Below are 18,332 nucleotides of genomic sequence, written 5' to 3'. Positions count from 1 at the left end.
CTTACATCTCACTACTGCAAACTACACACAGAAACACTGTAAATCAGCAGCTGGAAGAAGCTACTTTATGGCTTTTTTTGTCGCCACCTCCATGGGCGTCCAAGGCTCATTGATGCACATGGGGAGCGAAGGTTGGCCAGTGTGGTCCGATCCAACAGAAGAGCTACTGCTACTACTCATGAGGTTAAAAAATGCTGCTCTCTCTTAGATTGATTACATTCTGATCATGATTACATTCGTTACATCCCATCGCTGCTTTAAGACAAGAAAAAAAGTAGATTTTTACATTTCTGAAGCTGAAACAATAATTTTTTTGTGTAAAAAATGACTTTAGTTACAATTCTCAAAAATACTGTGAGCTCATTCTCTGTCACTGAAATCGATTAATTGACCAGTTATTTGAGTCGTTGTTTGTTTAAATATTAACTTTCCAGACCAAAGCAGTTGAATGCAGCAGTATGAAGCAGCACACATGGCCGTGGATTTAGAGCCTTATTTATGCAGTTTCCATTTCTGAGTTAATACTGTATCAGCTCGAAGTCATAGGAAGTGTTTCATTATCTAACGTCACATATTCACTTTGAAATGTTTAGGGCTGAAAAGTCTGCAGTAAAAGCTCCGGCTCGCTCGTGAAGCCCGTTAAGTGAAAGCAAAGTGAGATATCGGAGTTAAATTATGCAGCTCTTTTTCTCTGAGGCTCTCCACAGAGGCGCCTGGGGAGAAGGTGATAGACAGCATATCTGCATCCTCCACCGCTAACTACAGCACACTTGAGGTGAAGAGGGAGAAAGTGCTTCAGCTAAAAGCAGGACTCGTGGTTTCCTAAGCACTTTAAAAAGCCCTCGCAGTGATGCAGGCAGAGGAGGCACAGGGGAGAAACAGAGACGACTGCATGTGAATAAGGTCAAGTGCACTCTTTGGGAAAGGCCTATATGAAAAGAGCTGCATGCATTGTGGATGTGAAAAGAGTCACAGGGAGCGATCCAATGAGAAACAGGGACAGCTCAGCGTAGCCTACATGCTGGGTGAAAGTGCTGGGGGGCAATTCAGACGATGTTGTCAACAGATGCGACCGACAGTCACGACTGAAGCGGGGTGAAAGGTCAGCAGTGGCAAAGCCTGGATCATACCAGCCTTTTTTTTAAGGTTGTTGAGGCCGAAACCCAAAATAGACAAATATCAAATAAATCTGAGATCAAGTGACCATCCTGTTTGAATAATCTTACCAAAAAAACACAGGGTTTAGAGAGAATGTAATATGTTTAAGGTCAATTCTTTGGATTATGTTGTGGCCACAAATGAGTCGAATCATCGGATCGATCAGTGGATGTGTAGAAAAGTAATCTTTAAAAGCTCTGTAAAACCTGAAACACATTCTTTTTATAAAATAGCTGCATTCTGCATGAATTTTCAGTAGTGAAAAGTACTTTCCTGTGTCTCCTAAAGAATTGTGTTTAAATACGTATGTTTTAGGTTTATTCCATGCTTCATCATACTTCTACTTTACTTTATTTGTACTCTATTAAATTCATGTAAAAGCTCAAGTCACTTGTTAGTGTTCAAATAAAGACTAAACTAAACCAGTGGCTCCCAAACTTTGTTGTTAACAGCTTCAGCAAAAAAAAAATGTCCGGGCTACATGGGTTTGCTAAAAAAAGAAAGAAGAAGAAGAAGCAAAGATTAGAGAAAGGTATGAAAAAATATGTATTATATCATATTTATCTTGTGACCCTTTAGAGAGGCCCGAGTGCCAGGATGGGAAACACTGCACTACAAATATCTGAAGTTGTTTTTGTCAAACTAACTTGATGTCACAAAAATAGTGCAATAACAAAGCCTGCTGGGGTAATATTCCTACAGAAAAATGACATTTATTTTTGTAAATATTGCAGATCATGTACTTTTACTTAAGTAGGATTTCATAGGCAGGACTTTCACTTGTAATGCTGTATTCATACATTGTTTAATTTGACTTTTACTAAAATTAAGGATCGTTTTCCACCACATTAAACCAAAAGAATGATCTAAAAGAGGAAAGAAATGTGTTGCTGTCACTTGTGTGTCACCTTTCATCTTAAAAATGTAAAGTGTTGGTACTTTAGCATTAGAGCACTTTATTTTTCACTAAACTAATGACTTGAATGCGTGATCCAGTACTGGATTAGCTGTTATTACACAACCACATATCCAAATACTAGGTCAAAGAGCCTTTTAGGGTCAAGCTGTGGCCTATTGTGCAGCCTGTATTGAATAACAATAGGACTCAGTAGACAACAGCTTGCATACCATACATGTTTGAGCCAGGTGTCACGAGAATGAAATTATGTTTTATAAGAGCAGCCAGGTGAGTCTATTTTTAATGCACAGTGATTAACTTTGTTGCAACATGGCATAGTCACGCCATAGCTTTAAAATAAGTGTATAATCTGTTTACAGTGGCTTTGTACGGTCCGTGCTTTCTACCCCAAATAACGGAGTGCTTATAATGAAACATAGGACAGTTCAAACAGGTCACACACTCGCGACTCAAACCTCATTGATCAACGCGGCTGTCATTCTTGTTTTTACCGTACCGTACTGCCCCTGAATAATCACATTGGTCGTTAGGGACGTCAGTGAAAGCGTATTCCTGCCGTAATAGGGCACTAGCTTGTTCGAGGTTTATCCCTTTGAAACGCCCCTGTCTAGCACAATTTCGACATCCTATTGGCTGAACAGTCATCCATCGACTGACGTACAGAAATACCACTCTCTGATTGGCTAAGTTGAATTTCAATCACATAGACAGCAGAAGCTGATTGGTCGGCACCGCTGTCGTTCAACATGCCATTGTCCGTGGATTGGTGCACCAGCGCGGGCGGATTCCTCCATGGGCTCGGTCTTCAAGGCTCGCGGAGAGCGAATGTCGTCATGAGCGGTGGGTAGGAATTAAAACATTGGTGTTTATATTACATTCTACTTCGTAAAACATTATATTTGCATTGAACAGAAAAGCGCAGGACATTATGCGGTACGAATAAGTGTGTTTTAGTGGAGCTCGGGCAGTTGTGTGTACCAAAATAAGCAATGCACTTCCGGAAAAGGGCTGCCTTTTTCTGTAACGTTATCAAAGAGAGTTTGACTTGCTAGCTACGCGTCAGCTAGCTAAATATACTACTGTAAGCTATGTTGCTAGTCCTTCACTTCTTTTTCTCAAACCTGTCCGTGAAATTCCCCTCGTATCTTTTCCACAATAAAATACAGAGTAATGTTGCAAGTAACGGTTCCATCTTGATTTGTAGAAACTAAGCTGCACACCAAATCAGCTTAAGCTAGCTGCTAGCCACATCACCCTGTCCCGTTTACTCTGTATTGCTAGTTAGCTAGCTAGCTAACAGTAGCTGGTTGTCCACAGCAAACCAAACCAACAGTATGTGTTTGATGGCGGCGCTATTTTGAGGCCGCACAGTTTTTTTTTCTGTGTCTGTATTACTGTCAGGGCTTAAAGACACACTCGCAGAACTTGTGGTGTTTGTATAATTTCTAAAGGAGTGTTTATTGTTGTGAAACTCTGCTGCAGCAGCTCTGTAATCACCCATCCACGTTGGTATATCCAAACATGCATCTTAGCCAAGAGTGATTAGAGGTTCAGCAGGCTGAAATATCCCCGTGTGAAAGTTTTATGGGTTCACAGTGAAGTTAAGTCTCCATGATCCACAGCTGTATTTACAACACTTTCACTAAACGAGACAGGAAGCTCTAACAGTGAATACAGTTCCTGTTCAACAGCAACAACAAAACAGTAAGTTTTTGTGTCAGGGTAAAGTTCAGCACTGTCAGACGAGATGACAGGATGAGGCAGATAAAGTGGGGGTTGTAGTCTTCAGAGTTTTAGGCATTTTTCTCAAAATTAGCAATTTATATTTCTGTTGTTTTGAAATAAGGTTGTGCCTTTTCTGCCTTGCCATTACAGTGGAGTCACAAGCTTTCAGAAAAGGGAAATAAGGCAATCTTTGACTTACCCAGAAAAAACATCTTGTCCAATGCATGTTCCCTATGTTGTGAATATTTAATAAGCTAAACTAAGATGGGTGCTTGAAATGACCTTAAACAGTTTGTACAGTCAACCAAAATGTGCATCTATATCAGTTATATTTATTTAAAATTAGATAATTTCCTATTGTTTTTTTTAAATACGCATAAATCAACATGTCCATATTTTCTTGAGATGTGTGGAAAGTAAAAGACATTGTATGTGCAGCTTTATCTTTTGGTACCCTGTGAAAGACAGTCGTTTTTTCTTCAGTACCTCCAGAATAGCCGAATGTGTTGCTTACTTGTGATGTGTTTTTTTTCCTTTGTCTTAACACTTAAACATTTCTTGCAATAGAGTGGATATATTATGAATCAGTTCTTTCCCATAGCCCTCTGCTTTTCTCACTAGTATTGCTGGTAGACAGAATATTGCTATGTGGCTGTCATGAGGTCCAATCGCCTGCTGTTTGATTTGAATTGTTTGCCAGCTTGCATTTAGCTCAGCTGATGCACTCATAAACTACTAATATCAATATTTCAGTTTGTTTTATGGCTTCATGAATGATGACAGATGTTGAGTTAAACTTGAAACTACACCTGCTGCATAAAACCACTAATAAGAAACACTTAAGGGCGGTAAAAGCAGACAGACCGGCTACTTTTTAATTTATTTCTGCACTTTAATTTATTTCTGGCTATATATTTTTCAAACGTGTAATGGTGTTTTGTGTGCAAGCCACAGTTCAGGCAATAAGGACCAGTGGAATAGGTCACTAAATCATGAGTGTACCACTTTACACAGAGGATTTCTGTTTGACAATAACAGCCTCAACATATTTTGGCCATTAGGCAGCCTTTCCTGGTACTCAAGATTTACTCTGCTCTTAAGCTATCAGGCAGCCTGCCCTAAATATACTTATGCTGACTGTCTTAACAGATATATAATATACTTAATATATTTTCTGTTGTTTCTCACACAGTGTGCTTGGCTGCAGTCCAGTGGTGCATGTCTGTGCTTAGTGAGCGTCTGAATTGTTTCTAGTAGCTTGTTGAAGATATTTGTGTGTCTCCTGTTTTTAAGGCCAAAAGAGAAACGGCTCTAAAGGCGAGTCGGCTGACTTCATGAAAACCCTTTTTTGTATATGTTTAAAAATCTGAAGCATTATCTTGATTATCATTGTGTTGAACAAATCCCATCAAAATAACAAAAGAATTATAGCTGGTAGACACAGAGTACTTAATGTAATCTGAAAGATTAAACACTGGACGTTTCTTAACGCCACTTAAGTTTTTGGCTGCCACTTCTAAAGGCGCACACACTGAGTGAGTGCTTCCTGACAACAGAAATATGGAATATATATCTTGTAACCTGACTATTCTTAACTTAAAGAGTTGGTTTATGGAAATAATATTTATTAATAAAAGATATAACCATCTGGAAGCAGGTGCCCTGACATTTTACAGCAAACTTTTACCCTGTATTTTGCAGGTAGCAGGTGCTAATGTCGTCTCTTGACTTGTAGGTTTGTAACATTTGAAATACCTTAAATCAGAAATAGAAATGCATTCTATAGAAACATACTGATGCTGATTTTTCCACTGGCTCGTACTGCCCCTACCTTCTGATTTGCATCACTGATGAGTATTTTCCAAAGCATGCCTTTGTTGATTCTCAATGTTTTTATGCTTTAAGAAATGTGATTTCTACCAGTTAATTACATACAAACACCACAGCCTGCCTTTCTGATATCAGTCCTGTTTTGTAGGAATCTCCTGTGATGTCTTTGACACTAAACACTGAAACAAAATGCTTCAGGCTGCCTGAATGTGACTCTGCTGTGTCTGTATGTTTTCCAGAACAACAGGACAGTATGGCCACCACTGTTGCTGTCAGTCCCAGTGAATACCTTCAGCCTTCCACCGCTTCCACACAAGTGAGTAACAGCCAGGTGTCGTGTCCTCCTGCTGCCCCTTTTCACTCTCCTGACGTCATCTTCTCTGTTAACCCATCATGCACGTATGTCTCTGCACGCTGTAGAGTTCTTTTGGATCGCACTGAGCTGAAAGTACTTCTGTTTGTCTAAACATTTTACACATGAAGTGTTATCCTACATAGTTTAGTGACCACTTACAAATTTACTCATTTTAAAGGATAACTTTTCAGGATGATTTTTCAACCTAGACCCTATTTTCATGTGTTTGTGCGTAAGTGACTAGTGGAGACAACGATTATTGAAATCAATCCAGTATTCAGGGAGGGAGCACCGGCCGGCTGTCGCCAAATGAGATACAACATGTATCTACATGTAACTAAACGGGGCACCGCGCATACGCCAATATACAGCCACTAAAAGTGCTTGTTTTTGCTACTGACAGGCTCAGACCGTTATAATAAGTGCCTGACAACACTGTGGCAGCCATGCTACTTTACCTTATGCTCTCTGTTGTTGTCTGTAACCAAGTCTCGCTCACGGAGAAGCCTCAAGAGAAGTCTCGGAGTGTTCAATCTATAGGATGATTGAGACAAATTATTTCAGCATCTAAGAGCATTTTTTTGTCTTTGGGAACAACGTGTGTAAAAGTAAACAGTCTTAAGTCTGGGGTCCATCCACGAGGGGTTGAGTACCGTTCATATTTGAACCAGGAATGTACCTGGAATTTGGTACTGGTACTGAGCTCCCTCTGTGATTGCAAACATGTTAGAAAGTAGGTCCAAACTCCTGAATTTTAACATTGTTTTGTATCTAGAACATCCTCCACTCCTCCTTCTCCCAGCCTACCTCCAGCCTGTCACTCCAGCCTGTGTAGCAACTCTTGCGTGCATTGCCCTGACTTGCTGGTGTACTTCTGTAGTGTGCAGAGTCGAAGTCTACAAATCATCTGACAGTTATCCTAGCCTGCAGACCAGCTGGATCCACCAACTCAAGTTCCCCCCTGTAGTTCTATATTGAAATTGTGTTTTATCAGCTGACAGTAACATGATTGCTGCCACTGCCACCTCTCCCAGTCATGTTAAGAGGTGCGCAGTCCCACTACATTCCAGCACTGCTCCTTGACCAAGCTGCAGGGGTGACATAGTCTGGATCTCTCTCTTTATGTCTGTATTTAATCCTCTCTTAAATACCGAAATCAGAAACTGATGGATTAAAAGTGGATTCAATTGTTAGTAGTACAGACGTATTTTTGTCAGTACCCTTTAAAGCACTGAGTTCAGTACCATACCCACCACTAACAAGCTTTTTGATACTTACAGTTGCTTCTTACGGCAGCCTTGAGCTTTAACTGATGATGCGCCAAACTTCAAAAACAAACAAGCAAGACAAACAAGTCAAAATATCAACAGGAATTTAGGTCATTGGAATAATGGGATGACTCTGAAATTAGTTTGAAGCTTCATGTGTGCTGACTTAAAACACTAGTCATTAACATCTGGTTGCAGTTTTATATTTGATGGACATCAAGAGCAGGGCTTTCGGTATCAGGTATTTGTAAGTGTTAAAATAACAGAAGCTGATATTCATGTAGAAAACCTCCTCTTCCTGCAGCTCGTGGATCACACATACAGACCGCAGTGAATCCCAAAAGTTCTGCAGGTGGAAATTCCCACCTGCTACATCACGCGTTCGACGTAGTTTATGATACTTCACGTGTAGTTGAAGTTTATCTTCCCTTCTTCACATCTTTCTCTGTCATCTTTTTTAATGCTGAACTGTGTCTGCTCAGGCCGGCTCTAATGTAGACTCTATGTCTTGTAACTGTTGACGATGTTTCTCCCTGCAGGACACCCAGCCCTCTCCTCTGGCCCTCTTGGCTGCCACCTGTAGTAAAATCGGCCCTCCTGCTGCTCAGGCTCCTGTCACTTCTCCTCCACCGCAGCCCCAGCCTCGCCGGCTCCTCCCCATAAAGCCGGCTCCAATCGCCCCCGCTCCACCCAAAAACCTGGGTTTCCTGTCAGCAAAGGGCAATGTGATCCAGCTCCCCGCCGGACTGGGCTCCACGGCTCCTGGCAGCCCCATCGTGCTCACTATCCAGCAGAGCCCGGCCCGCACCAACACCGCCGCCCCCGCCAACATCCAGTACCAGATGGTGCCGCAGATCCAGGGCACCCAGACTATCCAGGTGATGCCACAGGGAGGGCAGATCCAGCTCATACCAGGCACCAACCAGGCCATCATCACCACTCCCATGACTGTACCAGCCCCCGCCCCCGCCACAGCTCCAGTCACCCCGCAGAAGACTGTAGCCATCAAGCCCTCCCCAAAGCTGCGCAAGTCAAACAATGCTGCTGCAAACATGGTGCAGCTGCCCAGCGGCCTCACACTGCCGCTCAATGTGGCGACCGGAGAGGTGGGCGGAGCTCAAATCATCACAGAGACGGCGGCTGCCCCTCCCACTCCAGGAAAGGGGCGACGAGGGAGGAAAAAGAAAGTGGTTCTGGCTGCTCAGCCTCCTGCACAGGCTGCCTCCCCACCCCCTGAACAGATGGAGACCATCCTGATAGAAGCTGGAGACAACATCATACAGGTACGTCTGGCTGAGTATATACTTTCTGTTTTGTTCCACTGGCTCATTCTGCGCTACAAGCATTAACGACTGTGTCAAACATACGTGTTTCTGAAGATGTAGTGACAGCTGTTTCTGGGGAAGATACCGTAGTTCACAGTAGAAACAAATACAAGGTTTAACAGTAAAAAAATTATTAATTCAAGGTTCACTTACAGGCAGGTGACATAAGAATTAGATGTTGATGGAGCTGATTCGCTTAATATTGCGACACGAGTGTGATCTATCCTGTGTCACGCTGGAGTAAACTGAAAGTTCCTTTAACGGTGTATAAGTAGGTTTTTTTCTTGCATTTTGTCAACAACATTCAAACTGGGCCCCCCCTCCTGGGCTCTTCGTCACCAGAAGCTCACTCTCTCGTGCGAGAACACGCCCACCCCGCCGAGCTAACACCGACAGCATCCCGGTGACCTTTGTGCTAGCATGCTAACTGCCGGTTAGCCTGTCCTACCCGGTTTGAGGCACCTACCTGTCCAACAGAAATAAGGCCGACTCTGCATCGCTCTGTTCGCCGGTCTGAATGGGGCCCAGTTGCTAATTTGAACCACTCCCACTCTCACCTGTACGCTGTGATTGGCTCAGGGAACCACGACAGCGCCCCTCCTGAAAACGTCCCGTGCAAAGCAAAACAACAGATGATGCAGAGGGAAGGGTCTCACAAGGGTCTGCACACACACTCACCAACACACATGTAGAGAGGCCCAGAAGAGATGATTTATATTATGTTATATTTGTAAAAGTCTATATTTTATTTTTGTAGGAAAATCCAACTTATTATACCTTTAATACACATCTTCATGTTTTCAGTAGATACTAATCGGGCCTTTTTTTTGGCTTTTGGCTTAATTGATAGGACAGCTGAAGAGAGACAGGAAATGTGGGGAGGAGAGAGTGGGGGGTGACATGCACCAAATGCTCACAGACCGGGAGGCGAACCTGCGATCAGTGTGTCGAGGACTGTTGGAGCCTAGAGGCATGCCCCTTTAGAGAATACAGTGATAAAAGAATTTCAACTCTAAGCCTCGTCTTTCTTTTTTGATATAACACTTTAAGCAAAGTCACCGCATCAACTTTGTGTTAATGTCATTAATGTCTGTGTTGTATTTAGTTTGTTCTACTGCCCCCAAGTGGCCAGAAGATCAATTCATTTAGATTTAATGGAAAGTAGGACCTTGTGGCCTAGTGGTGAGAGAGATCGTCCCATCACTGAACTCTTATAGAGATGACTCCAGGCATCAACACAGCTTTCAAGCCCAACACAATAGCCCCTTTTACATTGCCAGTTCAAGCAGGGACTGTTACGCCTCGCCTTTAATGTAAAATGTACGGAGGTGGGATGGTGGGGCGAAGTTTTTCCACCTCTGAGCTGGCAACAGAGGTAGTACCAGAGGCTACATATGAGGGGCGTCCGTGTAAACGGCGGAGCCAGCAGGGCCGAACAGCGGCGTGCATGTGAAGCTTGCGCTGTTTGTCGCACGCCTATTGCTTGTCCAATGTAAAATGGCAAAGGCGGAGTGACGGCAGGCGCTGTTGCTAGAGAGTCACACCACTCAAGATGTGAGCGTTTGTTAAAGCTTAACATATTAACCTCTCCTGTCTCTGTATCTGCAGGCAGGTAACAACCTCCTGATCGTGCAGAGTCCCGGGCAGCCAGCTGTGGTGCAGCAGGTCCAGCTGGTTCAGTCTAAACCTGAGTCTCAGGTGGTGCAGATCCCCCAGCAGGCCTTGAAGGTGGTGCAGGCCGCCTCCGCCACGTTGCCGCCAGTTCCACAGAGACAGTCAGTCCCCACGAGCCTGCAGGTCACTCCGACAGAACCATCACCGACACAGGTATTCATTCAGACTTACTCCCACTTATAAACATTCAGTATATAAGCCGTTTTATCATCACTGACTTCTGTTTGACTTTTTCTTCCCTCAGATCATCTTCAAAACAGCATCGGGTGAGTGGCAGTCTGTTCAGCTCCAGGACACGGTCACCACAACAACAACCCCCACCACTCCGGTTGCCCCCACCATCTCGCCACCAGCCTCCACCAAGAGGACGCTGCCGGGGGGCCGGAAGGAGCGGACTCTGGCAAAAATAGCTCCGGCGGGGGGGATGATATCGCTGAATACTTCGCAGCTCTCCTCAGCAACCCAGGCGGTGCAGACGATCAGCATCAACGGGGTCCAAGTTCAAGGAGTTCCTGTCACCATCACCAACGCAGGGGGTGAGTGTGATGTGTTACCAAATCTTAAATCCTGCTGAATTTTAATTTTAATTTCCCTCCAAATACACGAGTACAATGCAGTGAGTTAAGTCCTTAAATGTGCTACTTAGCACTTCGAGCAAATGCATTGTTAATGTGGTGTTCTGTTCTGTTTACGGTATGTACGATAATGCATGTGATCCAAGTGTCGCTGGTCGGTAAAAACAAATGGTAAAAGGGTGAATTATTAAGTGTACAATTGTTTCTGTTGAACACTATAGACTGGGACCAGAACCGGTATGTAATAAAGTGATTGTAAATATGATTCACCAGCTCTGATGGATTGAGACGGATGGATTGATCAAGTAGTTTATTATTCTCACCAGGATAAGCAGCCTTGCAGCAGCCAAATCACATGACCACAAAACAAGACGCACAGAGGGGTAGACTGATCAATAAAATATCTAAAATATTGACCTGAAACAACTCAAACTAAGTCTGTGACGGTAACCGCAGTACAGAGGTTATCTGACGCCAACCGTGTGTCTCCCCCTCACCCATGCGTCACTGTCAGCTGTTTCACCTGTTTCACCTGTGCCCACCACCAATGACCCACACTGCCTCCTGTGGCAAACTGGTGTGAGCAACAAATATACACAGAAATACAAAAAGAATGACTTGACTCCTACTTAAAATCCCAGGTTCAATAAATTAACTGAAACTGATATAAAAATGTGAATAGCACCATTTTCCCCCTTCACTCAAACGCCACACGTCACATTTACAGGTCACGGTGGCGGCATGGAGAAAACAGTATGACCTGAATCCTGTCAGGTTTTAAGTTTGCAGAACAAAAATCAGGAGAGGCAGCAGTGAGACACTTTGACCCGAAGAGAGTGAAAGAAAAAGTGAAACTGAATTCATGTCAGACGGTTAAAAGGCCGGTATGCGTAGCAGCAGGACGAAGACGGTAAACGGTCAGCACTAATACATGCGCATGGAACCACAGCACGCGAGCACACCTGCTCAGAGTCTCTGACCATCAGGATGAAGGATAAAGGAATTTACACCACAGTGATTGACGGGAAGGACTTTGCTGCTTGTGCTGCTTTATAGATGGTAATAAAGTTTTAAAAATCTATAATAGCCAACGTTTTTTCTCCAGGTGCGGCGACAGCGGCTGTAATTCACTACTGAACCACAAGGGGGCGCTAGTGTTTCACAGTGGTTAGATAAGTTCAGTACTGTCACAGCCTTAACTTAAACAAAAAAATAGGTGCATACTCCAAGTATATAAAACAATAGTATATTAACATTTAACTAAAAGTGGTAACAGTTTTTTGCTTCAGAGTCAACTCAAAATAGATCAGAATATTAGTCCTGTTACTGAACACTGCTTTTGGTGTTATTTCTCTTCGTGGAAGTCTGTTTGTTCTGTTTGTTGTTTCTTGTAAATTAAATAGTTTGTCCAAGGGGAATATTTCTGGTAATAAAACAGGTTAAATTAAATCTTAAATAAAAAACATTTGTTAGAAATAATTCAATCAGAGGGGCGCTGGTTTAGCTCAGTCGGTAGAGCAGGCGCCTCATGTACCGAGGCAAAGTCCTCGACACATCGGTGTGTGCATGTTATCCGCTCACTTGGTTCCCCATATTTTTCGGCCAAAAAATAATCTTAAAATTAAAAAAAAAAAAGGAATAAAGTAATTAAACCACACAGTTTGTGGTCCTAGAAATGTGATACAATTTCACTGGAAGTCAATAAAAAATAAGCTTCAGCTGTTGCCGAGCCTGAGGGCAGAATCAGCAGAAAATATCCACCATGAAGACGAAGTTATTCTGAGTCATCTTATTAATGCGTAACAAAACAGCAGACTCTTCTAAACTCCCTCTGTTTGGAACACTCTTTTACTTACATTATGTTAATTTAACCATTCATCATTAGTTAGAATTCCAGCCCACTTTGACTCATTGCAGTCAGCTAATTAGATTGTAGAGGGACTTGGCAGCTCTGGCTGGAGCCCTGCTGTGTCTCTAACATTGCGTCTGTCTCTGTGTTTGTCAGGCCAGCAGCACCTCACAGTGCAGACGATGCAGGGCGGAGGGCTCCAGCTGGCGACGACGCAGGGCCAGCAGGCCATCCAGGTAGACCAGACCCTCACCCTGGAGCTGCCCGGCCAGCCAGGCGAGAAGAAGCGACGCATGGCCTGCACCTGTCCAAACTGTAAAGATGCAGACAAGAGGTGAGTGATGGGCAGATACATGCCAGTGTAACATTTATACCTGCACAGGTTTTCCAGGCTGTGGTGCAGGGGATACATTCAGTAAAGAGACATACATAGATTTAGAATAGCAAGATTGTAATGGAATATAACCGATTAGAAATGGGTACCATGGACAGAGTGGTGTTCATTGCTGCTGTCTTGAATTGTTATCTGCTCACTATGTATGTTTGGTTGTGTGTGTGACTACACTCTGCAGGCCCGGGGAGGTGGGTAAGCGGAAGCACATCTGCCACGTTCCCGGCTGTGAGAAGACGTTCAGGAAAACGTCGCTGCTCAGAGCTCACGTCCGGCTGCACACCGGCGAAAGGCCCTTCGTCTGCAACTGGGTGTTCTGTGGGAAACGTTTCACACGCAGCGACGAGCTGCAGCGGCACGCCAGGACGCACACAGGTCTGTCTGCTGGAGACCCTGAACACACATATTAAAGCACACACAGATGTGTTCGGAAAACGCACACAAAGTGAATAAAAAGAGGAGCTTAATTTTCTGTTCAGGGTGCATAGGGAAGGATTTGGTTAAACACTGGGAAAGGCTGAATATTGAAACTGAATGGAGTGACAAGTATAAATTCGACTCTGTGAACTCATTTAAAGGACAGAATAACTTTGTGTTGTCGCAGGCCGTTTGGAAGATTCCCCCTCCACTTTATGTGACCTTAAAAACATTAACAAACTGTCTTTTGTTTTCCCCACAGGAGACAAGCGCTTCGAGTGCAGCCAGTGTCAGAAACGCTTCATGAGGAGTGACCACCTGACGAAGCATTACAAGACTCACATAAACACCAAGAACCTGTGAGCTGCCTGTATACTGAGTGTATACGCAGACAAACTCTCTGAAACTGAAGACTGTATTAGAGGAAGGAGGGGCAGAGGAGACGATACCAAGGGAGTGTCTGTGACTTGTCCCATCATGGGAAATAACTCCAAAAAATGTCCCTATATCCCCCCTCACTCCTCTAGGACACTGTGTAGTGTGGTGTACAAAGAGATCCTCCCTGGTGGACTTCAAACTGATCCAGCAAATTAATAATAGTTTATCTTTGTTTTTTATTTCCTCTGGTCTGAGCCGAGGCCAGAACCAGCTCTGACTGAACCCGTAAGACGACGACATGGCCAGGCTTCTGAAGCAGACACTTAACTCTGCTTGCTTATTTATGAACTCCTTTTGGGAAAGAGCGTATACAGATTTAACCAGACAGCAACACCGAGACCACAGGACTCCAGTCAGTCAAAATGACCTTTTGTTTTTTTCTCCTCCAAATGCTGCTTGGATTTTTTATTTGTTCATTTGTTGAACATTGGGAGCTCCTACAAAAATTGGCTGACAGGTACCAAAAAAAAGAAAGCATCACCGCCATGTTTTGGAAATTTAAAAGAAATCTGTTTTACCTCAGTGACATGGAAATTTGTTTTAAGCTATTTGTGTTTCAGCGGGCGTCACTGCTAATTTAAAACCTGTATACCCCCAAAAGATGGGGACCATTACATAAAAACTCCACATACAGGACTTTTGAAAATCTTTCAAAGTTGACGTCAGCTATTTTTAAAGTGTGTATATGCATACTATTATACAAAATATTAATAATAAACTATTTATAACATTTTCCATACAATTGTTACAAATTGATTTACAAAGTAGGTATGTAGAAAAACTTGGCATGCAAAAGGAAACGGACTAAATAAGAATTAAAAGCAGGAATACAGAGGATGTAAAAAGGTCATTTAATCCAGTGCATACGTTTACTTTGAGGATACCGATCCGGCTGGCCTGATCTCTTCCAGCAGATCGATGCGAGGTTTGAGATGCAGACTTGGAAGGGGTTTAATGTACAGTTTAGGACCTGAAGTCACTGTGCCTTAAAAGTTAAATTACAATTTTAAAAAACATTTGTAAGCACGAAGCTGAAATTTGAGGAGTATAATAATATCCTAATAAACATCCTGTCCCTCTTGGAAATATCCATACCCTGGTCTAAATGCAACAAGATGAAAGTATGGACAAATTTCAAGGTCAGTGAACGTTACAAGAGCTCTTTTCTTGGAAACACGGCTTGCTTAAACTGAGAGAAGCAACATCTTTGATAGATTTAACTAATTTTATTAAATATCATGGTCAAACTTGGAAAACCTTAGTAAAGTTTAAAATTGTGTCTTTTGTTTGCTTAATATTGTTTTGGAGCAAGGACAACATTAAGAACAATCTGAAAGGCCATTCCTTGAGGCTTTTGAAGAGATCCAAGTCCCACATTTTTATTGGTATATCGAAAGCTCATACTGTCAAAATACACGTCATTATGATGCTTCATGTCACAAAGTGCAAACATGTAATTGGAGAATAATAGAGGACCCAGGATTGATCCTTGTGGAACACCAGACCCAACCAAATTTTCTAAATGAAATTTCTTGTTTTAATCCATTCTCAAAGTTTTTGAATGGGTCAAGATGAAGCATGGTGTCCCAAGGCCCAAAATCACAAATTGTAAACATGTAATTGGAGAATAATAGAGGACCCAGGATTGATCCTTGTGGAACACCACATTCAACGCTAAGGAATTTTCTGTTCTGAAGCAGAATTTCATTAATGATGCATTTACAAAGACTGTGAATTGGTCAAGGTGAAGCAGAAACATGAAACATGATTGCAATATTTACTGTCTACTTCCTATAATTGTCTGTACTGTAAAAACTTTCAACATTTTTCTAGAACTTCTTCAACTTTCACATGTTGCAAAAGGGGAAAGGCGTGAATTGGTAACCCCCAAACAAATCCATAATTTTTTTTAACAGTTTAAGAAATAAGGTCTCCAGCTGCAAAGGACTTCAGTAAAATCTTACTGCTCTCACCTTTCAACCAGATTACTATATACAGTTCTTGGTTATCCATCTTGGATACCATTAACAGGTACTCTTACCAGAAGGGCTGGGGATTGAAATTCAATACTTTTAAGGTACTGAGCAGTACTGAAATGTGTCCTTGGCCCAATATATTGAAACTGTCAAGTACTAAGAGTTGACGTCAAAGTTTGTCCAGATTTAAACTTTCAACATTTCTCTGTTTATGGTAAAGTTCCTGAATTGTTTGTTTAATTTGACCCTAAAAACTGAACTTTTGTTAACCAAAAATGTTATGAAAGGTATGAGTTTTCGTGGTGCCGTATATTTTCCAAATACATGTTTGTACTTCTCAAAATAAGGTGTCAAAAAAGGAAAGTTTTGGACCAGTACCAATTCCCAGGCCCTGCTTACACTTTGTGTACTTATAAATAAGACCAACTTAATTCCAGGGTACCTGCTATTCTGCTTATTCTGATGGTATAGTTTTGATTTGATGATCTGTAGCCTATGCATTGCTGTACATATGATCAGATTTCCAATGGCCTGACTTGACAATCACATCCAGAGATGAAGAAACCTTTCTTAGGCCTTCGCTTAATTACTTTGTACATGATTTTTCCAGCTATGTGATAGCTTTAATTCTGAATTAACACTTGACAGGTTTTGTTAATATACAGATCAGACCAGCATTAGGCCTACTGTACAGTATTCTCACAGGTTACTTTCATATCCTTTGCTTTACAGAAAACAAATTGTTGCTTATATCGTTTTTATATAATTGGGATGTGCTGAAGTTTTGCTAATAGGTCATGAAGTCAGTTTAAAGTCTAAAATACGCCCTCTCATTGTCAAAGCTTTTTGGTGCCATCGGACAGCAGGTAGAAGTGTTTAGTTTTCACTGTGGTGGTTTTTAATACTGTGACATACATGTTAAATGGATGGTGCCGCCTTGCTAACATTTAACAGCTTCTTCTCTTTAAACCACAGAGAAATTCGACCAAAAAGTGAAAGTCCAGATTTATTTGAAAGCACTTTGAACCTCAAAGTGTTTCACAGGGGCGGCAGAAAACCTAGGTGGCCAATATTTGGTGTATTTTTTCAAGAATGTGTCTGAAGACATGCGATGCCAATGGGATGGATAGACAGAGCCTGCCCATACTTATGTTTGTATTTCATGTTTGCATATGTAAATACAGTGTGTGTCTGGTAGACACGGTAAATGTAGGATATTAGAAAACAAAAGTTAAGCTGCCTAGTGTTGTGGTTGGCGTGGCCAGCCATGAAGGAAATGGACTTTGTACAGTGTGTAAGGAATAAAATATAATGTGACATTGTATAGCTTCATTCCTGCTTTGTATAAGACTTCTAGATCTTTTTTCTATGGAATTAAAGATGCCTCAGACAGCTGCACCCAGTATTTAAAGATTGTTTTCTGTCTAATTCCAGGTAACATTTGTAAAATTCCTCTTCTGTTTTTAGCTTTTGTTACATGCTAATGTAATGTGCACTGATTAAAATCCCAGGTACCAAAATTTGTACATTTTAATCTTGATTGTAATTAAATACAATGAGATTTTCCAAATTAAGACATTTCTATTGCTTGGTTTCTGTGAATTAAATGCTTCTCCTTCTCCAAGCTTAGATGTAATATAAATGTACTGCAGCTTTTCGTTGTGTTTATCAGGAGAACCCAGAGAACCAGCAATTTATTTTATAACTTGTGTAAAGGTGCTAAAACATAAAGTTTGCTCCTTTTCTACATTCAGCCCTCAATAAAGATCTCAATCTTGTTGCCTATTTTATTTGTCCCAACTCACATCTTAGGCTGAATTGTTCATAAAACACTTGTAGTAATAATGTAAAGTAGTTAATGCATAATTTAGTTTTAGTAAAAAGCAACATATCAGACCTGTAGTCCTGGTTTTATTTACGTCATTGTCCCTGCAGTTCACCAACCTCCACTGAGATGGAGATAGGCATTCAGTGTTAGAAAGCATAAAGCGAAATAACAAAACATTTTTTATCATATTGACATTTGCTTTTAGTAGCCTGGGTGAAAACCATTAATGCCCCCCTAAACAAAGTTCTTAGTTAAAAAAGCAAAATGAAGGAACTAAAGAAATATTTTAAACATCTATAAACACATGTTCTGCCTTTTATTAGTATAGTAAGTATAACTGACATTTAAAACTTTTTTTTTAAATAAAGCAATTAGGAAACAATGCAATACTCGCTTTTAATAAACATAGGTGCAAATTTGACATGTTAAACATAACTTTTTAGGCGTTTAAAATGAATGACTTAAAGATTAATAGAAAATAATGAATACTTTAAATTAGAAACTACTTTTAAAGAAATTAAATGAACGAGCTAATGTATCTATGTTGCGTTATTTTCCTTTTTCTTTTTCGATTATATAAAATATTCCTAAATTAAGGGGACAT

The 18,332-nt window shown here is 41.6% G+C and overlaps 1 protein-coding gene across 2 annotated transcripts; it reads left to right on the top strand.

The window, feature by feature from the left end:
- The first annotated feature begins 2,877 nt into the window (after positions 1-2,877).
- sp2 (sp2 transcription factor) lies at positions 2,878-17,660 on the top strand. 2 transcript variants are annotated; one of them, XM_069666144.1, is made up of 8 exons: positions 2,878-2,917; positions 5,872-5,948; positions 7,795-8,538; positions 10,189-10,407; positions 10,499-10,790; positions 12,835-13,012; positions 13,251-13,444; positions 13,749-17,660. In XM_069666144.1, exons 1-8 carry the CDS (start codon positions 2,911-2,913, stop codon positions 13,847-13,849), a joined length of 1,812 nt encoding a protein of 603 aa, XP_069522245.1. In that variant the 5' UTR covers positions 2,878-2,910; the 3' UTR covers positions 13,850-17,660. The 2 variants fall into 2 exon arrangements, with proteins under 2 accessions (XP_069522245.1, XP_069522244.1); XM_069666143.1 differs by lacking the exon at positions 2,878-2,917 and having other exon boundaries at positions 4,976-5,948.
- The last annotated feature ends 672 nt before the right edge of the window (positions 17,661-18,332 follow it).

This window comes from Semicossyphus pulcher, unplaced genomic scaffold (assembly GCF_022749685.1).
Source record: "Semicossyphus pulcher isolate SPU_LCO1_2020_fin unplaced genomic scaffold, fSemPul1.0.p SCAF_17, whole genome shotgun sequence".
NCBI lineage: Eukaryota > Metazoa > Chordata > Actinopteri > Labriformes > Labridae > Semicossyphus > Semicossyphus pulcher.
This window is presented reverse-complemented; position numbering and strand designations above follow the sequence as displayed.